The sequence below is a fragment of the Papio anubis genome, chromosome 13, assembly GCF_008728515.1.
Source record: "Papio anubis isolate 15944 chromosome 13, Panubis1.0, whole genome shotgun sequence".
Classification (NCBI taxonomy): domain Eukaryota; kingdom Metazoa; phylum Chordata; class Mammalia; order Primates; family Cercopithecidae; genus Papio; species Papio anubis.
Genome location: NC_044988.1, coordinates 34593637 through 34612533, shown reverse-complemented (window position 1 = coordinate 34612533; position 18897 = coordinate 34593637). Strand labels below are relative to the sequence as shown.

Genomic DNA, 18897 nt, shown 5'->3' with positions numbered 1-18897 from the left:
AATGGTCTTAACCTTCCCATTCCAGATTAAGATCTTGGCTTTATATTTATGTGATTGTTAAAATTTTTATTTAGATTTTTTTTCCCCTCAAACAATCAGTTTCAAATGTAAATTTTGAATCTCCCTTCTATTATACACTTAAAGGTCTGTTAAGGGGTAAAAAAAATTACCTTCCAGATAGGTAAATTTTTTAATTTGGCAACTTGGAAATAGTAGCTTTTCTCTGTCCTTGCGCCCAACTTCTTAATTTTAACAATTAAGATTTTTATGGGCCCAGTGCCCCCAACCTAAGCTGGTGCACCTCATTACATAGGGCATTTACTATTGAGAGCATATTTCTGAGAATCCCAAGATTTTCACTTTTGCATAAAGGCTGACTGAGTAGACTCTGTTATCCCATAATATAGCTTTTAAAACAAATTATTATACTAGTAGCTAATTGCTCATTAAGATCTGGCTTTATGGGCTAGGCGCAGTGGCTCATGCCTGTAATCCCAGCACTTTGGGAGGGCGAGGCAGGTGGATCACTTGAGGTCAGGAATTTGAGACCAGCCTGGTCAACATTGTGAAACCCCATCTCTACTGAAAATACAAAAATTATCTGGGCATAGTGGTGGATATCTTTATCCCAGATACTTGGGAGGCTAAGGCAAGAAAATCGCTTGATCCTGGGAGGTGGAGGTTGCAGTGAGCCGAGATCGTGCCACTGCACTCCAGCCTGGGCAACACAGTGAGACTCTGTCTCAAAAAAAAAAAAAAAAAAAAAGAAAGAAAAGAAAAGAAAAAAATGATCTAGCTATATTGCTATATACTAACTGTTACAGGCTCTGTAGTTCCTCTCAATAACACTGCCAGGTAAGGTTCATTGTTTTATATATGAGGAAACTAAGGTTCAAAGAGAGAGACTTGTCTGTAGTCATGCACGGTTAATAGCAGAGCTGGATTCAACTTATGCAAGCTACCTATACATCTCAGGTCAAGTGGGAAACGGTTACATTAGACTCAAGTAGGAAACGTTATGAAATTGCTCCCCACTTCCTGCTTCTCCATGATATTCTGATATGTACCCCAAATGGCTGTGAATCTTTGCAGAAGTTAGTGGTTGTTACTGACGGGAGAGTGAGGAATTATCCTTCAGTGTTTTGGGGGTGGTAAAAAGTCTGAGAACCACCACAACATGTTACTTCTTCCATCTGCCTGCTGCTGCTTGAGGCTTCAAAAGAAAGTTTTGAGAAATTCCAGCTGTTTGCTCTTACCAATATAGCCCAGGGTGACTCTTACTTAATTCTGTATATGAGTTCCAGAAAATATAGAACCCTATAGAAAAAATACATGGCACTTGGCTGAGATGTTCTGTTTGACTTCCCTCCAGTCCTTATAAGATCACTTTTCCCTCCCTTGATTGTTTTCCCCTGTTGACCAAACCAGCAGGTCCTAGCTGCTCCCCTCAGTGACTAAAGCTGTCAGCACCATTACTAGGGTTAAGGCCCTGCCTTGGGCTGCCCCGGCCACACACATATTCCAGCTGCTTTGCCTGTTTTAGTCATCCTTTGATATCTCTTCTTGTTATATAGGGTATCACCTATGTAAAAGATGAGAGAGAGAGAGAGGGCTTCCGTGATCTGCAAACCCTTTGACGACAAGGCTGATGTTTTACTCTCTCTCTATCTTGGTGCCTAGTACGGTGCTTAGTACCAAATGAATGATAAAATACATGAAAAAGAACAGGATGGTCTCCTCATGATTGCACTTTCTCAGGATAGGCCTGTACCCTATCTCCATTTCCATAGAAATGGCCCTTTCCCCCAAATTCTGGTACATGGCCCTGGTTGAGCTAATAAATAGCAACAAAAGAACTTACAGTCTAAAAATGCTTTGAGCCCTAAAATAAATCATCTCCGAAAGTGAAGTGTTGAGGTAGAAAGATGGAGAAAATGGGGGAAGTGCATGTGCACGGAAAGGGCAGGGACTTCCCAGCTGGCCTCCTATCATGCTCAGATGCAATCACACTTTGCTTACAGTGACTTGTCCTGTCTGGAGGCAATTCTTTGAGGCAAAACTATGCCTTAAAGCCTTAAAGCCCAGCCCAGAATTTCGCGTCAGCCCTTATCTAGTCCTGACATTATCCACCAGATAAAAGGCAGATACTTGCTATGTTTCACAAGTTTCTTGTCTGTGTCATCAGCCTCGTTCCATCCTTAGATACAAAGAGGGTTGAAAGTAGGATGTTTTGGTTAAAAAACAGGGTTGAGGAAAAAAAGAATAATATTCAGAAAAGAATGTGGCAAGTGGACATAGTTCTTAAGGAACTCTACAAATGAAATTTGAAAACTTAGATCATTTCATGATTTATTGACTCAAAGACTTTAAGGACATATTTCAGCTGGTAGAAAAAAGTTCACTTGAGGTTAACATCTTGAGAGTCAAGCTGAAGATAAAAGATTCCTGTTTCTGGTATCTCTGTGAAACATAAACTAGGGTACCCTTTAGGACCAAGTACTTCATAGAAGGATAGAAGAGCTGGAAGGGGATTTACAAGCCATTTCATTTTAGTCTTCTCAGGAAACTGAGGCTCATAGGAGTTAAGTGTCTAGTTTGAAGAATTATGGGATCTTAGAGTAAGAAGGATATTTGTAATTCATCACCTAAGGGAAGAATACCTTCCAGAGTATCCTGAAAAATGGTAGTTCCAGGCTATGTAGATATATCCAGGAACCAGGAGGTCAACCTTTGATCAATAGCTCTAGTTGTTAGTGAATTCTTTCCATTTCTGGGTCAAATTCTGCTTCAATGTAACTTGTACCTATTGATATTGGCTCTCATGTCTTCCCTTGATAATTCTTCTCCAGGAGAAATGCACCCATCTTCTTCTGGTATTCCTAGTCTAGGGGTGGCTTCAAGCCCAATTGCCATCTTGGGTGCTTCCTTCCAGATCTACTCTCATTTATTAATGTACCAATTAACAAGTGGGGCCCACAATAGAACAAAATATTCTAGAGGTAGCCTGGCCTAGACATAGTAGGTTCCACAGGACTATTTGTTCCCGGTTCTGAACAGTGTCCTATCAATGCTGCTGAAGTTCTCCTTAGTGTTTTTGTTTTGTTTTGAGACAGGGCCTCACTTTGTTGCCTAGGCTGGAGTGCAGTGGTGAGATCATGGTCCATTGCAGCTTTGATCTCCTTGAGCTCAGGTGATCCTGCTACCTAAGCCTCCGTAGTCTGGGACTACAAGTATGCGCCATAACGCCCAGCTAATTTTTGTATTTTTTATAGAGATGCGGTTTCGTCATGTTGCCCAGGCTGGTCTCAAACTCTTGGGCTCAAGCAGTCCACCTGCCTTGGCCTTTTAATGGGCTGGGATTATAGGCATGAACCACCATGCCCAACCTCTTTAGTTTTTAAGCAACTGGATTTCAATTCAAACTGCATTTGCAGTTATGGCACATTTGTAGTTTATGAGTATGATACCATTTAAATTCTTTTCTATTAAATCTCCAGAACTTTTTTATATTAACTGTTAACAAACTGCTCTTCCATCTTAGGTGTGTGGATCAAAAGCAGGACCTTACATTCTACCTCTTTGGTTTTGACCTAATGATTCAGCCTGGGTCTTAATTTATTTTTATTTTTTATTTTTATTTTTTGAGGCAAGGTCTCACTCTGTTGTCCAGGCTGGAGTGCAGTGGTACAATCTTGGCTTACTGCAGCCTCAACCTCCTGGGCTCAAGCAATCCTCCCACCTCAGCCTCCCAATTAGCAGGGATCACAGGCCACTCCACCACACCTGGCTAGTTTTTGTATTTTTTGTAGAGATGAGATTTTGCTATGTTGCCCACCCAGGCTGGTATTGAACTCCTGACCTCAAGTGATCTGCCCGCCTTGGCCTCCCAAAATGCTGGGATTACAGGTGTGAGCCACTGTGGCAAACTGGGATTTTAAAATAGAAACTCTTCTCTCCAGCTGACTCTCCCTCCCTGCTTTATTAATCATCATATATTATAAGCTCATCTTCTATGTTTTCATCCAAGTTACCCATAAGAGAAAGGGAAAAAGAAAGACAATTTTTAGCAGTTGCTTTGTCAACCTAACCTCTTCTCTCAACCATATTCACTTATTCACAAGGATATAAATGTACATCTTGTTGTGTGCTGTGATTAAAAATCAACATATTCTATGTCTATGGCAACTCCCTGAGCTACCAAACTTGTAACTCCCTAAGCTACCAAACTTTGAGACAGGGTCTCATTCTGTTTCCTAGGCTAGAGTGCAGTGGTGTATTCACAACTTACTGCAGCCTTGACCTCCTGGGCTAAGTTAGTCCTCCCACCTCAGCCTCCCTAGTAGCTGGGATTACAGGCATGCACCATCACACCTGGGTAATTTTTGTAGAGATAGGGTTTTGCCATGTTGCCCAGGCTGGTCTTGAACTCCTGAGCTCAAGCCATCTGCCTGTCTCAACCTCCCAAAGTGCTGGGATTACAAGTGTGAGCCACCATGCCCACCCCAAACTGGTAATTTTACTGAAAAAGAAATGGGATAAATTGGGCAAGTTACTTATCTTCTATAAGCCCAAGTTTCTTCATCCATAAAATGTGAATATTTGTTCTACTCCCTTTACCAGGTGGTAGTGAGGCTCAACTAGTATAACAGGACATTTGAAAATGCTTTGTAAACTTTAAAAAAACTTTTTTTTTTGAGATGAGTCTTGCTCTGTCGCCCAGGCTGGAGTGCAGTGGCATGATCTCAGCTCACTGGAAGCTCTACCTCCTGGGCTCAAGCAATTCTTCTGCCTCAGCCTCCCAAGTAACTGGTGGGCACTCATCCCCATGCCCGGCTAACTTTTGTATTTTTAGTAGAGACGGGGTTTTACCATGTTGGCTAGGCTGGTCTCGAACTCCTGACCTCAAGTGATCCACCAGCCTTGGCGTCCCAAATTGCATTTTTCTTTCCCTCTCTGCTGTCTTGGGCTACTCCTGCCCATGGGGAGCTCCCACCCATCCTCAATTCCTTTGGGTCTTATGGTCTGGTCCCACTTACCAATCACTTGGTTGTGTGTAGCTTTGTTTTTTTGTAGTGTATTCTCCAGCTCACTATACATTCCTCAAAGTCAAGGTAGAGCATATCTAATATGTACTTTCTATTTCTCACGAGTACACAGTGCTGACTGGGGGTTTCGGAGTCTCAATACAGAGTCTGAAATACCCTGGGGACTAGATGAGCTGCCTTTATGCCACATAGCCCTGAAAGGGTGGGGATGCTGTCAGGGCAGTCCAGTGAATCACCCTGTCTTGTTGATGAATGTAAGAAAGTAGAGGCTCTAGTCAACCTGGATTTAAACTTTCCATTTTGCTTCTCAGGGGATACAGCTGTAGCCTACCAGATTGGCATTTTCCCTAACAGCTTTCAAATGTCACATTCCACTATCACACACTCACATACAGAAACTGTTCTTTCCTTGTCTTCATTTTGAGAACACTCAGAAAAGTTTTTATATTTTGGAAAGACCCCTTTCACTCCCCACCCTTGAGTTTTCTGCCTTCAGGACGTTGGTTCTTGAAGACAACTCCCCAGAGCACTAGTGGAAAGATGCTCGGCAGCTCCTCCAATCACATGCACCTCACATGTTCTGCCGCAGCTCAGTCATGCGTTCTGTGCTGGGGCTGCATGATGTTTGATTAGGCAAGCAGGATGCTGGCAAACCCAGTGCCTTTTCAAACTTCCACTTACTACACTTTTCTTGTAGTTTCTCTTTAGAGTCTCATGAAAACACAGGTGAAAGTTTGCACTTGACATAGGGAAGAAACACAAGTTGTACATCTAAAAATTTTGCCCCAGAAACATTATATCTGGCATTTATGTGACCTTTTGATTTATAATAAGCAGACACTGAAATTCTAAAACTTCAAAATATTTTTAAAGATTGCTTAAAGATTTTTTTTTGAATTTAAAATGTTTATTTTTAAAGCTTTTCAAATACAAGAAGAATGTAAAGAAAAAAATTACTCATAATCTCATGACATTGACAAAGAGTCACTGTTATTGCCGTTCTAATTTTATAGGTGAGAAAACAAAGGAGAAGAAGAAAGGAAAGAAAATGAGCTTTTAGGGTTTTTTTTTCCCTCAACATTAAGAAAAAAACTCCTTAGAGGGATCCCCCAAAATTTTGTAAACAATTGACAGATATTCATATTCCTAATAACACATATTGCCAGGAGTATCATTGCTGTTTCTGAACACCATGATGTTTCTTCAGTAAGCTTTACAGAGCTCTGATTTCCATGTCACAGAGGAAAACTACTTAAAATAACATTTTATGAAAGTTACTGTACTACCTGACAAAAAATCTTGTAAAACAGAGAAAAGAAAGAAATTACACACAACCCCAACACTTTAACAAAATCTATTCATATTTTAACATATTTCCTTCTGTCCTTTTTTCCCATTCTAAATTTTCTTTTAACTTTTATTTTAAGTTCAGGGGTACATGTGCAGGATGTGCAGGTTTGTTACATAGGTAAAGGTGTGCCATGGTGGTTTGCTGCACAGAACATCCCATCACCTAATGCCCAGCATCCATTAGCTATTTTTCCTGATGGTTTCCCTCCCCCTACCCCCGCTTCTGACAGGCCCAAGTGTGTTTTGTTCCCCTCATGTGCTCATGTGTTCCCATCATTCAGCTCCCACTTGCAAGTGAGTATAGGCAGTGTTTGGTTTTCTGTTCTTGCATTAGTTTGCTGAGGAGAATGGCTTTCAACTCCGTCCATGTCTCTGCAACGGACATGATCTTGTTCCTTTTTATGGCTGCATAGTATTCCATGGTGTATATGTACTACATTTTCTTTATTTAGTCTATCATTGATGGGCATTTAGGTTGATTTTATGTCTTTACTATTGTGAATAGTGCTGCAATGAACATACGTGTGCATGTATCTTTAAAATAGAATGATTTATATTCCTTTGGGTATATACCCAGTAATGGGATTGCTAAGTCAAATGGTATTTCTGCTGGGTCAAATGGTATTCTTGTTGTCATCACCAGGTCTTCTCTCAAAGGTCTAGAAAATTGATTCTAGATTTCTGTGAGTAAACTCAGAATTAGACTAAAAACTGGATCATACTAACCAAACTCCTAAAGGACTTTTCTATAATAAGAAATGCCATTGACATACGTATCAGAAGTTGCTTTGAAAAGTCTATTCCTATAGAAAACCATGTATAAGGAGTCTAATTATAATCAGGTTCCACAGTAAGCATAGACCATAGATGTGGTGAAGGATGGTGGTTGTGGCTAGAATTATTTTAATGGCTGGTGTCAACAAGCTACATGACTATGATGCATTCACATAGGAGGAGTGTGGGCTGGATGGACAGAGACCCTTCTCCATTGGACATGCTGGAGATTCACTAAACATTTTTCCACATTGGCCTCTCTTGCCTCAACTCCATGCACACTGCTTTCAATTCAATTCCATGATATTCGTTAAGTATCTTCTATGTGCGAATCCTTGTACTGGGTTCCGGGACTATAAAAATGAATAAAAAGCCAGGTCCTCCTCCTAATACCTCAAAGGCTGTTGGAGAAAACCAAACACATATATAATTACAAAATATGGAAGGCTTGACTGGTGCAGGTCTAGGATATTTGGCCTGATGTCGTGTCTGGCTCGCAAAATCTTAAGATCTAGCTTTGCCACTAGCTGTGTGATGTGAGCAATTTATCTAACTTCACTGGGCCTTAGTTTGCTTACATGTTGATAACGGTTTGGATTTGTGTCCCCACCCAAATCTCATGTCGAATTGTGATCCCCAGTGTTGGAGGAGGGGCCTGGTGGGAGGTGATTGGATCATGAGGGTAGAATTTCCCTTTTGTGTTCTCATGATAGTGAGTGAGTTTTCATGAGGTCTGGTTGTTTAAAGGTGTGTAGCACCTCCCCCTGCTCTTCCTCTTCCTTTCTCAGGCCATGTAAGACCTGCCTTCCCCTGCACCTTCTGCCGTGATTGTAAGTTTCCTGAGGCTTCCCTGGCCTTGCTTTCTGTACAGCCTGTGGAACCATGAGTCAATAAAACCTCTTTGCTTTATAAATTACCCAGTCTTAGGTAGTTCTTTATAGCAATGCAAGAACAGACTAATACACGTGTAAAATAGACAAGACAATACACTGAGTTATGAAGTTTAAATGAGATGATACATGTGAAGCTATTAGAGCAATGTCTGGTGCATGGTATGAAGATTAGCTATAATGATAAACTTAATTAAACCTCATTTTGGATACCAGCAATGAGACATTGGCAATCTAATGTTTCAAACCCAGCACAAGGAATAACATGTAGTCCAACCCTGCGCAGCACTTTAACACAGACATATCCCATGACAGGCAGGAAATACATTATCAGGAAAGACAACGCACTAAAAATATATTTCGTCTGAAATTTAGAAATATTTCCCCTGGGGTGTTATATGATAGTGATATTTTTCTTATAATGGACACCTAACACCTTCTGCTATAAATTCTAGGAGAAGTCCCCAGATGCATTTGGGCAATTGCAACATCTTAGCACAAAAGATGTCACTTTGATTTACTCTCCACTTCCAGTTCATGTGGTCTGGGTGGAGCTCCAGACCTAAGACATCACTTACATACTCTTTCTTTCAGTGACTGGTTCTGGAGAGGGCACATCACATAAGTTTTCCAATATAAATCTCAGGATTTTGGTGAGAATGCTGAGAAAAATACTCTGGCTTTATTTTACTTGTGAAATATTTGAATCTGAAAGGTTTAGTAATCATTGGCATCCATCTTGTAATTAAGAGGAGATGTCTTGTCTGAGAATGGCATCAACAAAAAGGAAACAGAGTGAAGAAATGATGGAATTTGAAACCTGAAGACATTTGTTAGACCCCCTATACGCAGTTGCACATTTGGCTGCTCAGTTACATAAGCGAACACGTTATCTTTTAAAAATTTAAGCCAGTTTGCATCAGATTTTCTCTCATTTACAGCCAATGAATTTTGATACAACTTCTACAAAATGTACTTAAAGGCTGGGCATGGTGGCTCACGCCTGTAATCCCAGCACTTTGGGAGGCCGAGGCAGGCAGATCACGAGGTCAGGAGATCTAGACCATCCTGGCTAACTCGGTGAAACTCCATCTCTACTAAAAATACAAAAAATTAGCCAGGCATGGCGGCACACACTCGTAGTCCCAGCTACTTGGGAGGCTGAGGCAGGAGAACTGCATGAACCCAGGAGGCGGAGCTTGCAGTGAGCTGAGATCGCGCCACTGCACTCCAGCCTGGGCAACAGAGCAAGACTCCGTCTCAAAAATAAATAAGTAAATAAATAAATAAGTTTATGTTGTCTTATGCTCATGGTCAAAGCAGATTCCCAATTGTTATTTTTCTCATAAAACTAATCAACAAATATACATTGGGCCCTTGTTACAGGGTCAGATGCCACAAAGTTTAAGACAATTCCTTGTGCTACAATCTAATTGGAATTTATAGTCTCTCTATTTCTCATCTCTTAATGGATACGTCTCCACTTCATCCAGATAGATTTTGATTGAGGTGTGAGTTGGTTATTTACTTCCTGTTCTCAACTCTAAGTCCATCCTCCTCTCCTCTGCTCTGATGTGCCAGGGCTGGAATTTTGACGAATTTCATTTGCCAGCCTCCCTTGTCAGCTAGCTTCCTGTTAAGTTCAGTAAATGGGAAGCCCTTGGGGACTGGAAGGTGGTTGGGGGAATTATTTCCTGTTTCTAGTTCCTGAATGTGTCATGCCTGTAGCAATAGGTAGCAGAAAGGTAGCTGCTGTCTGTAGTTCTAATATTTGGCATCCACTTTTTTTCCCTTTTAGTCTTCTTATATCTTTATTACAAGTTCCTAATATTAAATACACTCTATTTTTATGAGTAGACCCTGGTTGATACTAGTACTTGATACTAGGTGTGGTCCTAGGAAACAGATTCTCAAATTCTGACATTCTGGGATTGATTTGATTTGTGGTTGGTGTTAGATTGGTTTGAATTGAGAGCTGAACTCTTTGCCACTAGTAATCTATGGCATGCAAGGGCATCACAATTGATTAAATTATCATCTATTCTTGCTAGAGTTGAATACCAATGAAAGGCAGGCTTCTGGAGACCAAGTAGCTGTTGCATTTAACCATTATGGAGGTAAAGATGATTATAAGGAATGTAATGTGGGATGGCTGCTTCTGATTTCTCCAGGGTGCTTACAGGAAGCAAATAACAGGGCTTTCACCTGAAATCATATTCAGAGCACCAGAGGGCTTCTAAGACTGCCCTGAAAGTACCTCTTATTCCTTCTAATTACAGGAATCACTAGACATGAAAGACATGACTGAAAAATTCAACCCAAATTAATCATTCACAGACTGGCTGAGTCTCATATGTGAAAGTTTTCTCAGTAGTTTGAAAGGAGTAGGACTCTGAGACTAGGAATGGGGACATTTTGGTGGATTTGGATGAAACTGAGAATGTTGAAACCCCCAAGCATCCCTGAGTTTCCCTTGATAGTGGAATAAGCCTCTCATTTCTTGTCTGATGATACTAGCCTTTCCTTGTTTGAAAGCCTGTAATAAGCCCGTGTGAGGCACTTGCCTTGCAAGGGAGATCCCTATTCTTTCTCAGCCCCAGTGCTCCCAACTCTCATGGCCTTTATTTAGAGTCAGTTCCCAGAATATATGGAGGTGGGAAGAGCAGAGTCTAGCTCAGGAGGAAAAGTCTTATACTTCAAAAGAATCGTAAGATTTTGTTAACTTAACATTAGAGGAAACCAGACTAATATGTATGGGGATGATTCTAAAGGCATTAGACCCAGGAGCACAGAAGATAACATTGAATTGGGGCCAGATTAAGGTAGTCCTGATATACTACACTTTCCAGATAGTTTTGGACTTAGTGTTGTAGATGATTACAGTAATAGTATCATGCCTTCATGTAATTACTTTACACATTGATTTTCGGCATGGTTATGTGCTGCTTTGGATAATGGAACATTGTTAGCAAATATGATACAAACAGAGACTTGGAAAGACTCGCACATGGGGTTTTCTCTCTTTTTTGCTGTTTTTGGATTAGCCTCTATGTTGAAGAAGCCTGGACTATCCTACTGAGGATGCATGGTTTTACCAACAGCCAGCACCAATAGGAAGATATGAATGAAGCCATCTGAGACCAGTCATCTGGCAGCCAAACTGCCAACTGACTGCAAATGCATGAGTGATCGCAGCTGACACCACGTAGAGCACAAATGAGTTGCCTCCACTGAGCCCAGCCCAAATTGTTATCCTACAAAATAATAAAAACATAAATGATTATTTTAAGTCACTAAGTTTTGGATAGTTTGTTATACAACAAAAGCTAGCTGAAACAAATGTATTAGCTAGAGCAGCTGTGAATGGCACTATTTGCTTAGTTGATTGGCTGAAATTTGGACTCACTAGTATAGGTAACATTTAACGGTGTTGAGTTGCCAGAATTTCTCTGGAATAATGTATAGGAGATAGAAATAAGGGAGTAATTTACTATGTATAACTGCACCTCTTCCCTCACCACACTTGGTCCTGAAAGGGCCTAAGGAATAGTTTCTTCTCTAAAGCATTGAGAAATGCGTTAGTGGGAGAAGCCCCAGCACCCTTGAACATGTTCAGGCAGCTGTCTTCTATAGGACAAGGATGAGGTGGGAAAAGCTGCCTGATTTCAATGTGGATGATGAGATCCCAGAGTAGCAATCGGAATTTTTTTACTGGCAGGAATAATCTTTGGTGGTGGTTGGCTCTAAGAATTAAATAGATGTGGGCTGGGAGCGGTGGCTCACGCCTGTAATCCCAGCACTTTGGGAGGCCGAGTGGGAGGATCACCCAAGGTTGGGAGTTCAAGACCAGCCTGACCAATGTGGAGAAACCCCGCCTCTACTAAAAATACAAAATTAGCCGGGCGTGGTGGCGCATGCCTGTAATCCTAGCTACTCAGGAGGCTGAGGCAGGATAATCGCTTGAACCCAGGAGGCGGAGGTTGCAGTTAGCTGAGATCCTGCCATTGCACTCCAGCCGGGGCAGCAAGAGTGAAACTCTGTCACACACACACACACAAAAGAATTAAATAGATAATAGATGTGTAGCCTACCAAAGCATTACTTGATCTGTATAATAGAAACCAGACCTGAGATAACACATGTGTGGTGGTATGTGCCTATACTCCCAGCTACTCAGGAAGCTGATGTGGGAGGATCACATGAGCCTGGGAGGTCAAGGTACAGTGAGCCATGATTGCACCATTGCACTCCAGCCTGGGAGACAGAGTGAGACCCTGTCTCAAAATAAAATAGAATAAAATAAATAAATAAATACAGTTTTTAAGATTTTGGCTTAAAAGGGTTACAAATCTTCTAAAGTCATGTAATATATAAAAACAAATCTGGATAATATTGAATTGTTCTGCTCATCTATAATATTATTTTATAAGGTAAATTTCAATATAAACTTGAAAGAAAACTGACACAATATTTTCAAAAAGTAGACATAATTTGTCAATTAAATTCCATGCATAATTATTAAGGAGGAAAGCATTCATGTTTCTTGGATGCTGCTTATATGCTACATGCTTATTTTCATTTAATTCTCACAATAATTCTGTGAGAGAGGTGTTATTATTAGGATATCTGTAAATAGATGAAGACATTGAGGCTTTAAAAAGTTGATCTTCTAAAAAATTGAATTATGAAGGAAATAGATTATACAACTAGAGAATGAGTGGGGAAGGGAGGAACAGATTTAAACAAACTCCAGAATAACAATGTGCACAGCAAGAACTAGGTTTTATAAGCAAACTTAAGGGTAATCCAAGACATGAAAACTTAAATTACCATAAAGTACCATTTTTTAACCTATTGACTTAGCAAAATTATATTTAAAAATATCCAGTGCTGGAAGGATGCACTGGTAGAAATGCAAACAGATCCTTTTCAAAAGTAAATTGACAGTATGAACTCAAGAGCCTGAAGTGTTCACATTTCTTTGACTCCATAATTCTCTTTTCAGGTACCCATCCTTATGAAATTAGATGTAAAAAGACATGCATTATCTGAAATAGCATGATATATCATTTAGGACATTGAACTGCATAATTTGAGAGCTAATTAAAGAGATTCTTTGTAGAGGCGTGGGCCGGGTATAGGGAACTCTAAGGAATAGTGTAGTACCCAAGGGCTAGCAGGAACAGGTGTGTGTGTGTGTGTTTTCACACGTGTGTGTCTTTGTTGCAGGGGTGAGGGGACACGTAGGCACCCAGATATGAAAAGGGGATGGGAGAGAGCAGTTACTGGAACCCACAGGCAGATGCAGCCATGTGGAAAGGGTCATTCAAGAAGAGCTGCAACCTTTAGTTGAGAGAATTATCCAACCAGCAGTGACCCTGGAGAGGGAAAGCCTGGGGAATGAGTACCCTGGCATTACTGTTCTCCCATTCTCTGATCTCCTGCCAGTGTCCCCATTGGCTGAACCCAATCAAAAGCCAGACAGCAATGGAGCCCATTGATATAGTCCATACAAGTCAGCCTCATAGGACCCAAAACAGGGAGGAGAAGGCTGGAGAATGGATCTGGAGGGTCAAGTGGAGGATATCCAGCACAAAAGCTTGTAACTAAACTGGCAAAAACCCCAGAAGCAACTGTAATCTTCCATTAATAGGGGGAACAGTTAATTAAATTTTGTCACAGCCACTTGGTAGAATATTATGCAGCCATTAAAAATGAAAATTAGGAACACTTGTCAGCAACATAAGTGTGAGCTTATGGTAGATGACAATTTTCTTTTTCTTTTTTTTTTTTTTTTTTTTGAGATGGAGTTTCACTCTTGTCTCCCAGGCTGGAGTACAATGGTGCTGTCTCGGCTCGATGCAACCTCCGCCTCCCTGGTTCAAGCGATTATCCTGCCTCAGCCTCCCAAGTAGCTGGGATTACAGGCATGCACCACCACACCCAGTTAATTTTGTATTTTTAGTAGAGACGGAGTTTCTCCATGTTGGTTAGGCTGGTCTTGAACTCCCCACCTCAGGTGATCTGCCCGCCTCGGCCTCCCAAAGTGCTGGGATTACAGGCGTGAACCACTGCGCCCAGCCCCAAATTTTTTAAAGTATAGAAAATTACATGTTACAACCATAGCCAAACTTAAATACATAAATGGACAAAGAGCAGAAACAAACAGCAAAGATGAAAGTGTTTGTGCTTGATGAGATCATAGGTGATTTTTGTTTGTTTAGTCTTTCTCAATTCCTCAAACTCTCCTGAATGCTATTTTTGCTCCTTTTGTAAAAAGTACTTTTTTTTTCCAGACTTATAACTCATCTAAGTTTTTTAAGGATTGTCATTATATATGTTTTAGCCCATTATATCAAGGCCATAAAAAGTAAAAGTGTTGGCCGGGCGCAGTGGCTCATGCCTGTAATCCCAGCACTTTGGGAGGCTGAGGCAGGCAGATCACCTGAGGTTGGGAGTTTGAGACCAGCCTGACCAACATGGAGAAATCCCACCTCTACTAAAAATACAAAATTAGCTGGGCATGGTGGTGCATGCCTGTAATCCCAGCTACTCCGGAGTCTGAGGCAGGAGAATCACTTGAACCTGTGGGGGGAGTGTGGAGGTTGCTGTGGGCCAAGATTGTGCCATTGCACTCCAGCCTGGGCAACAAAAGCAAAAGTCCATCTCAAAAAAAAAAAAAAAAGTAGAAGTGTTAATAGTAGCCATTCTCCCAATATATAATGAGTCTCAGAGGTGACCATGCATGAGATACCTATCATGTACCAGGTACGTGGCAAAAATCTCACTCCTTTTCTGCTCTCTAGGAGTCTAAGGGGAATGACAAAACCTGTGCTCAAAATCGTCATGATAAACCGAGAAAGATAATTGCTTTCATTTTTTTTTGAGACGGAGTCTTGCCCTGTTGCCCAGGCTAGAGTACAGTAGCGTGATCTCGGCTCACTGCAGCCTCTGCCTCCCGGGTCCACGTGATTCTCCTGCCTCAGCCTCCCGAGTAGCTGGGATTACAGGCACCTGCCACCACTCTTGGCTAATTTTTGTATGTTTAGTAGAGACAGGGTTTCACCATCTTCGCCAGACTGGTCTTGAACTCCTGACCTCATGATCCACCCGCCTCAGCCTCCCAAGTGTTGGGATTACAGGCGTGAGCCACTGCACCTGGCCCCTTTAAATTTAAAAAAAAAAAAAATTTAAAAAATTGTTTGCAGAGATGGGGTATCAGTATATCATATATATGCTTTTTTTTGTTTTGTTTTGTTTTGTTTTTGAGGCAGAGTCTGGCTTGTCGCCCAGGCTGGAGTGCAGTGGTGTGATTTCGGCTCACTGCAACTTCCACCTCCTAGGTTCAAGCTATTCTCCTGCCTCAGTCTGCTGAGTAGCTGCGATTACAGGCATGTGCCACCATGCCCAGCTAATTTTTGTATTTCTAGTAGAGATGGGATTTCACCATGTTGGCCAGGCTGGTCTCGAACTCCTAGCTTTAAGTGATTCACCCACCTCGACCTCCCAAAGTGCTAGGATTACAGGCGTGAGCCACCGCGCCCAGCCAGGTCTCACTATATTGAAGTAAACTGATGCTTAGAGGTCAACCAATATATTCAAAGTTGTATAACTCATACCTAGTTGAGCTGGGGTTTGAATCTCTGATGCCAGAACCCACACACCACCTATACTCCTATAGCACTTCCCTGGAAAAGAGTGAAATTAATTATTATTATTATTTTAAGTTCTGGGATACCTGTGCTAAATGTGCAGGTTTGTTACATAGGTATACATGTGCCATGGTGGTTTGCTGCACCTATCAACCTGTCGTCTAAGTTTTAAGCCCTGTATTCATTAGGTATTTGTCCTAATGCTCTCCCTCCCTTTTCCCCCTGCCCTCTCAACAGGCCCCGGTGTGTGATGTTCCCCTCCTTGTGTCCATGTGTTCTCATTGTTCAACTCCCACTTATGAGTGAGAACGTGTGGTGTTTGGTTTTCTGTTCCATTGTTAGTTTGCTGAGGGTTATGGTTTCTAGCTTCATCCATGTCCCTGCAAAGGACATGAACTCATCCTTTTTTTAATGGCTGCACAGTATTCCATTGTGTATATGTGCCACATTTTCTTTATCCAGTCTATCATTGATGGGTATTTGGGTTGGTTCCAAGTCTTAGCTATTGTGAATAGTGCTGCAATAAACATACATGTGCATGTGCCTTTATAGTAGAATGATTTATAATCCTTTGGGTATATACTCAGTAATGGGATTGCTGGGTCAAATGGTATTTCTGGTTCTAGACCCTTGAGGAATCACCACACTGTCTTCCACAATGGTTGAACTAATTTACACTCCCACCAGCAGTGTAAAAGTGTTCCTATTTCTCTGCACCCTCGCCAGCATCTGTTGTTTCTGAAATTAATTATTGACTAGCAAAGAGACCACACAGTATAAAAATACCACTTTAAACCCCATATGGTAGGAAATCAGGGCACATTATGATGTGTAATGAAAAATATAGGTTTGTTGCTCTGACTCCATCCCTTTCAAACTGAACGAGCAGCCTTAACCAAATTATTTAACCTCTCTCTGCCTTTCCTTATCTGTAAAATGGAGTCATTAATAGTGTCTTTTTCAGAGAGTGGGGATGATTCGTTCCAATAGTATGTGTAAAATGCTTAACAATATTGGGCAATAGCAAGTACTTGATAAACGTTAGGTGTTAAGATAGCATGCTGTAGTATAGAAAATTTCTGAAGCTAAGACATAATGCCTTATGATGTTCTCTCCTGACAGAACCCAGATTTCAGGATAATACAGCTAGGGTACCCTTTCCCTATTTGGTATTCTAAAAGAGAGCCCCAATCTAGGAACAAAGATGGAAATATTTTGACAGAAACCATTATGCCACTGGGTTCCTAGCAGAGTTAAACAAAACCACCCAAGAATTCAGCACACTCATCACATATCTGGGGCATGGGTGGGGGTAGGGGTAGCATAGCTGGTCTTTCTTCCAGGGAAGAAGGCCTTGTCTCCTGCCCTGCTCTCTGTGGTGTTAGGAAGTGCTTCTCCTCCAGCAGGAACCCCAGATCAAGCATCCCTAGGACCCAACCCTCCTGAAAAGTACATCCAAGTTTGCCTCAAAGGCCTTCAAATCTTTGGGAGCCAAATGGCATAACAGGATATTAACCTTACTGACTTGCAAGACCCTGAGCAAACTTCTTACCCAAAAGTAGAATATGTGAAGAACGTTGAAGAGTAACAATTGAGTTTTATTCTTTAAAGGCATTCTCTGATTTACGTGAGAATTGAGAAACTGAGATGTATGATTTGTCTGTTAGTCAATTTCACACCCTTTCATTCCCATAAGCCCCAGATTTTGCTCAGTTAAGGAGCTTGCTTTAGGCCCACCTACCTAAGTCTGTTATACTAGCTAATGTGACCATTTGAATAGTTCAAGGATCAGCTAATGCTCTGAGCTTCATGGCTCCAGTATGAAGAACAAATTTAACAAAATAAAGCCGTTACTGTAGCCAAGTTACCGTTCTGCTCCACACATAGGTAGTGGGATCTTGCAGGATTTCCATAGTGCCAATTATCAAAGGCCTTGACTACTTAGCATTGCTGTATCACAGATGTGCCAACTGAGGCACTGAAAGCTCAAGTTTAAAGTCATATAGAGGGCCAGAAAAGGAACCTTAGTTTGGGACTTTGGCCATTTTAGCTACTCATCTGAAATTGCTGCAGATACAACATATGAGCATATCAAATATTTTTGACTGTATATCGTTGATTTCTAAGGTAAAAAAATTAAAAAGAAACCAAGAATTTCTAAAGGAAAGATGTAGTTTAAACAGAAACAACCACCATTAAACATGGTGCTGTTACAGGTTAAAACAAATGCTTGGTGACTTAGACCTCAAAAACAGAGCTTGATGTCTTTACTCCACAATTTGTGCACTTAGTGTATATTTAAATGCTCTCTGTTAATTATAACAACTTCAGATGCTATCAAGATTCCAGTAAGCCATAAAACATGTCAATTATGATTTGAGTTTGTGCAAAGCCCTATCTATGAGCTCATAGTCTCAATAGGCTCTTCCAGTACCCAGAGGAAGCTATAGATAAAAAATAACTCTATTGGCAACCCATCTGTTTCTGTAACTGGAAATTTGCACACATCTCTGCTTTCGGAAATCATTTAGGAAACTTGAAATAATTCCTTTTGCTTTCAGTCTGGCAGCAAGAAGGAGCCTCAAGGCACTCTGTGGGTCCAGGATCCAGTGGGGTAATTTTGTAAAGTGCATTCGTGCTTGCTCAGAGCCATAGGCTCCAGAGATAAGTCCAGATCAGTGAAGGGGCAAGTTTCATGGCCAGGTGCTGGCTAGTCTTGTTACAAGTTTCAGATTAAAGTGCTGGATCATCCAAAGGCATTTGAAAAGTGCAAATGGCAAGCTCTGCAGGCCACTGAATTCTTGTTCAGAGTCCAGAAGCTTCTTTAGATGTCACATCAGGTCATCCTGGCTCCCAAGACCACAGGTTCAGATCTGGGGAGAAAAGCCCACAAATAAGAAAAATCATTTGTTATGATTAGAAAATATATAACTTCCCCAAAATTTGAGTGAGGAACTAATTTTTTAAAAAATGTTCATCTAGCTGGAAGCAGCATGGTTTAAAACTTTTCGTTAAAATCTTTTCTTTCCACAGTTTTTACCATTGCCCTAGTCCAAGTGTTCAGCTTCTCTCCTCAGACCTATTGCAAGAGCCGTTCCTTTTCCATTCTATTGGGCCACACATAGCTCAGTAATATTGGAGCACATTTCAGGGGCCTATCCTATTCAAAACCTCTTATAGTTTCCT

The 18897-nt window shown here is 41.1% G+C and overlaps 2 protein-coding genes across 4 annotated transcripts in view; one reads left to right on the top strand and one right to left on the bottom strand.

Annotated features, from left to right (window-relative positions):
* The window catches only part of PLGRKT (plasminogen receptor with a C-terminal lysine), a 244267-nt gene that overhangs the window by 21200 nt on the left and 204170 nt on the right, over window positions 1–18897 (top strand). The window lies entirely within an intron of this gene.
* The window catches only part of PDCD1LG2 (programmed cell death 1 ligand 2), a 60291-nt gene continuing 58682 nt past the window's right edge, over window positions 17289–18897 (bottom strand). For both annotated transcript variants that reach the window (XM_009188801.3, XM_003911732.4), the window contains exon 7: window positions 17289–18584. In XM_009188801.3, coding sequence (XP_009187065.1) covers window positions 18553–18584 — 32 coding nt within the window. In that variant the 3' untranslated portion in view covers window positions 17289–18552. The remainder of the gene's footprint in view (window positions 18585–18897) is intronic.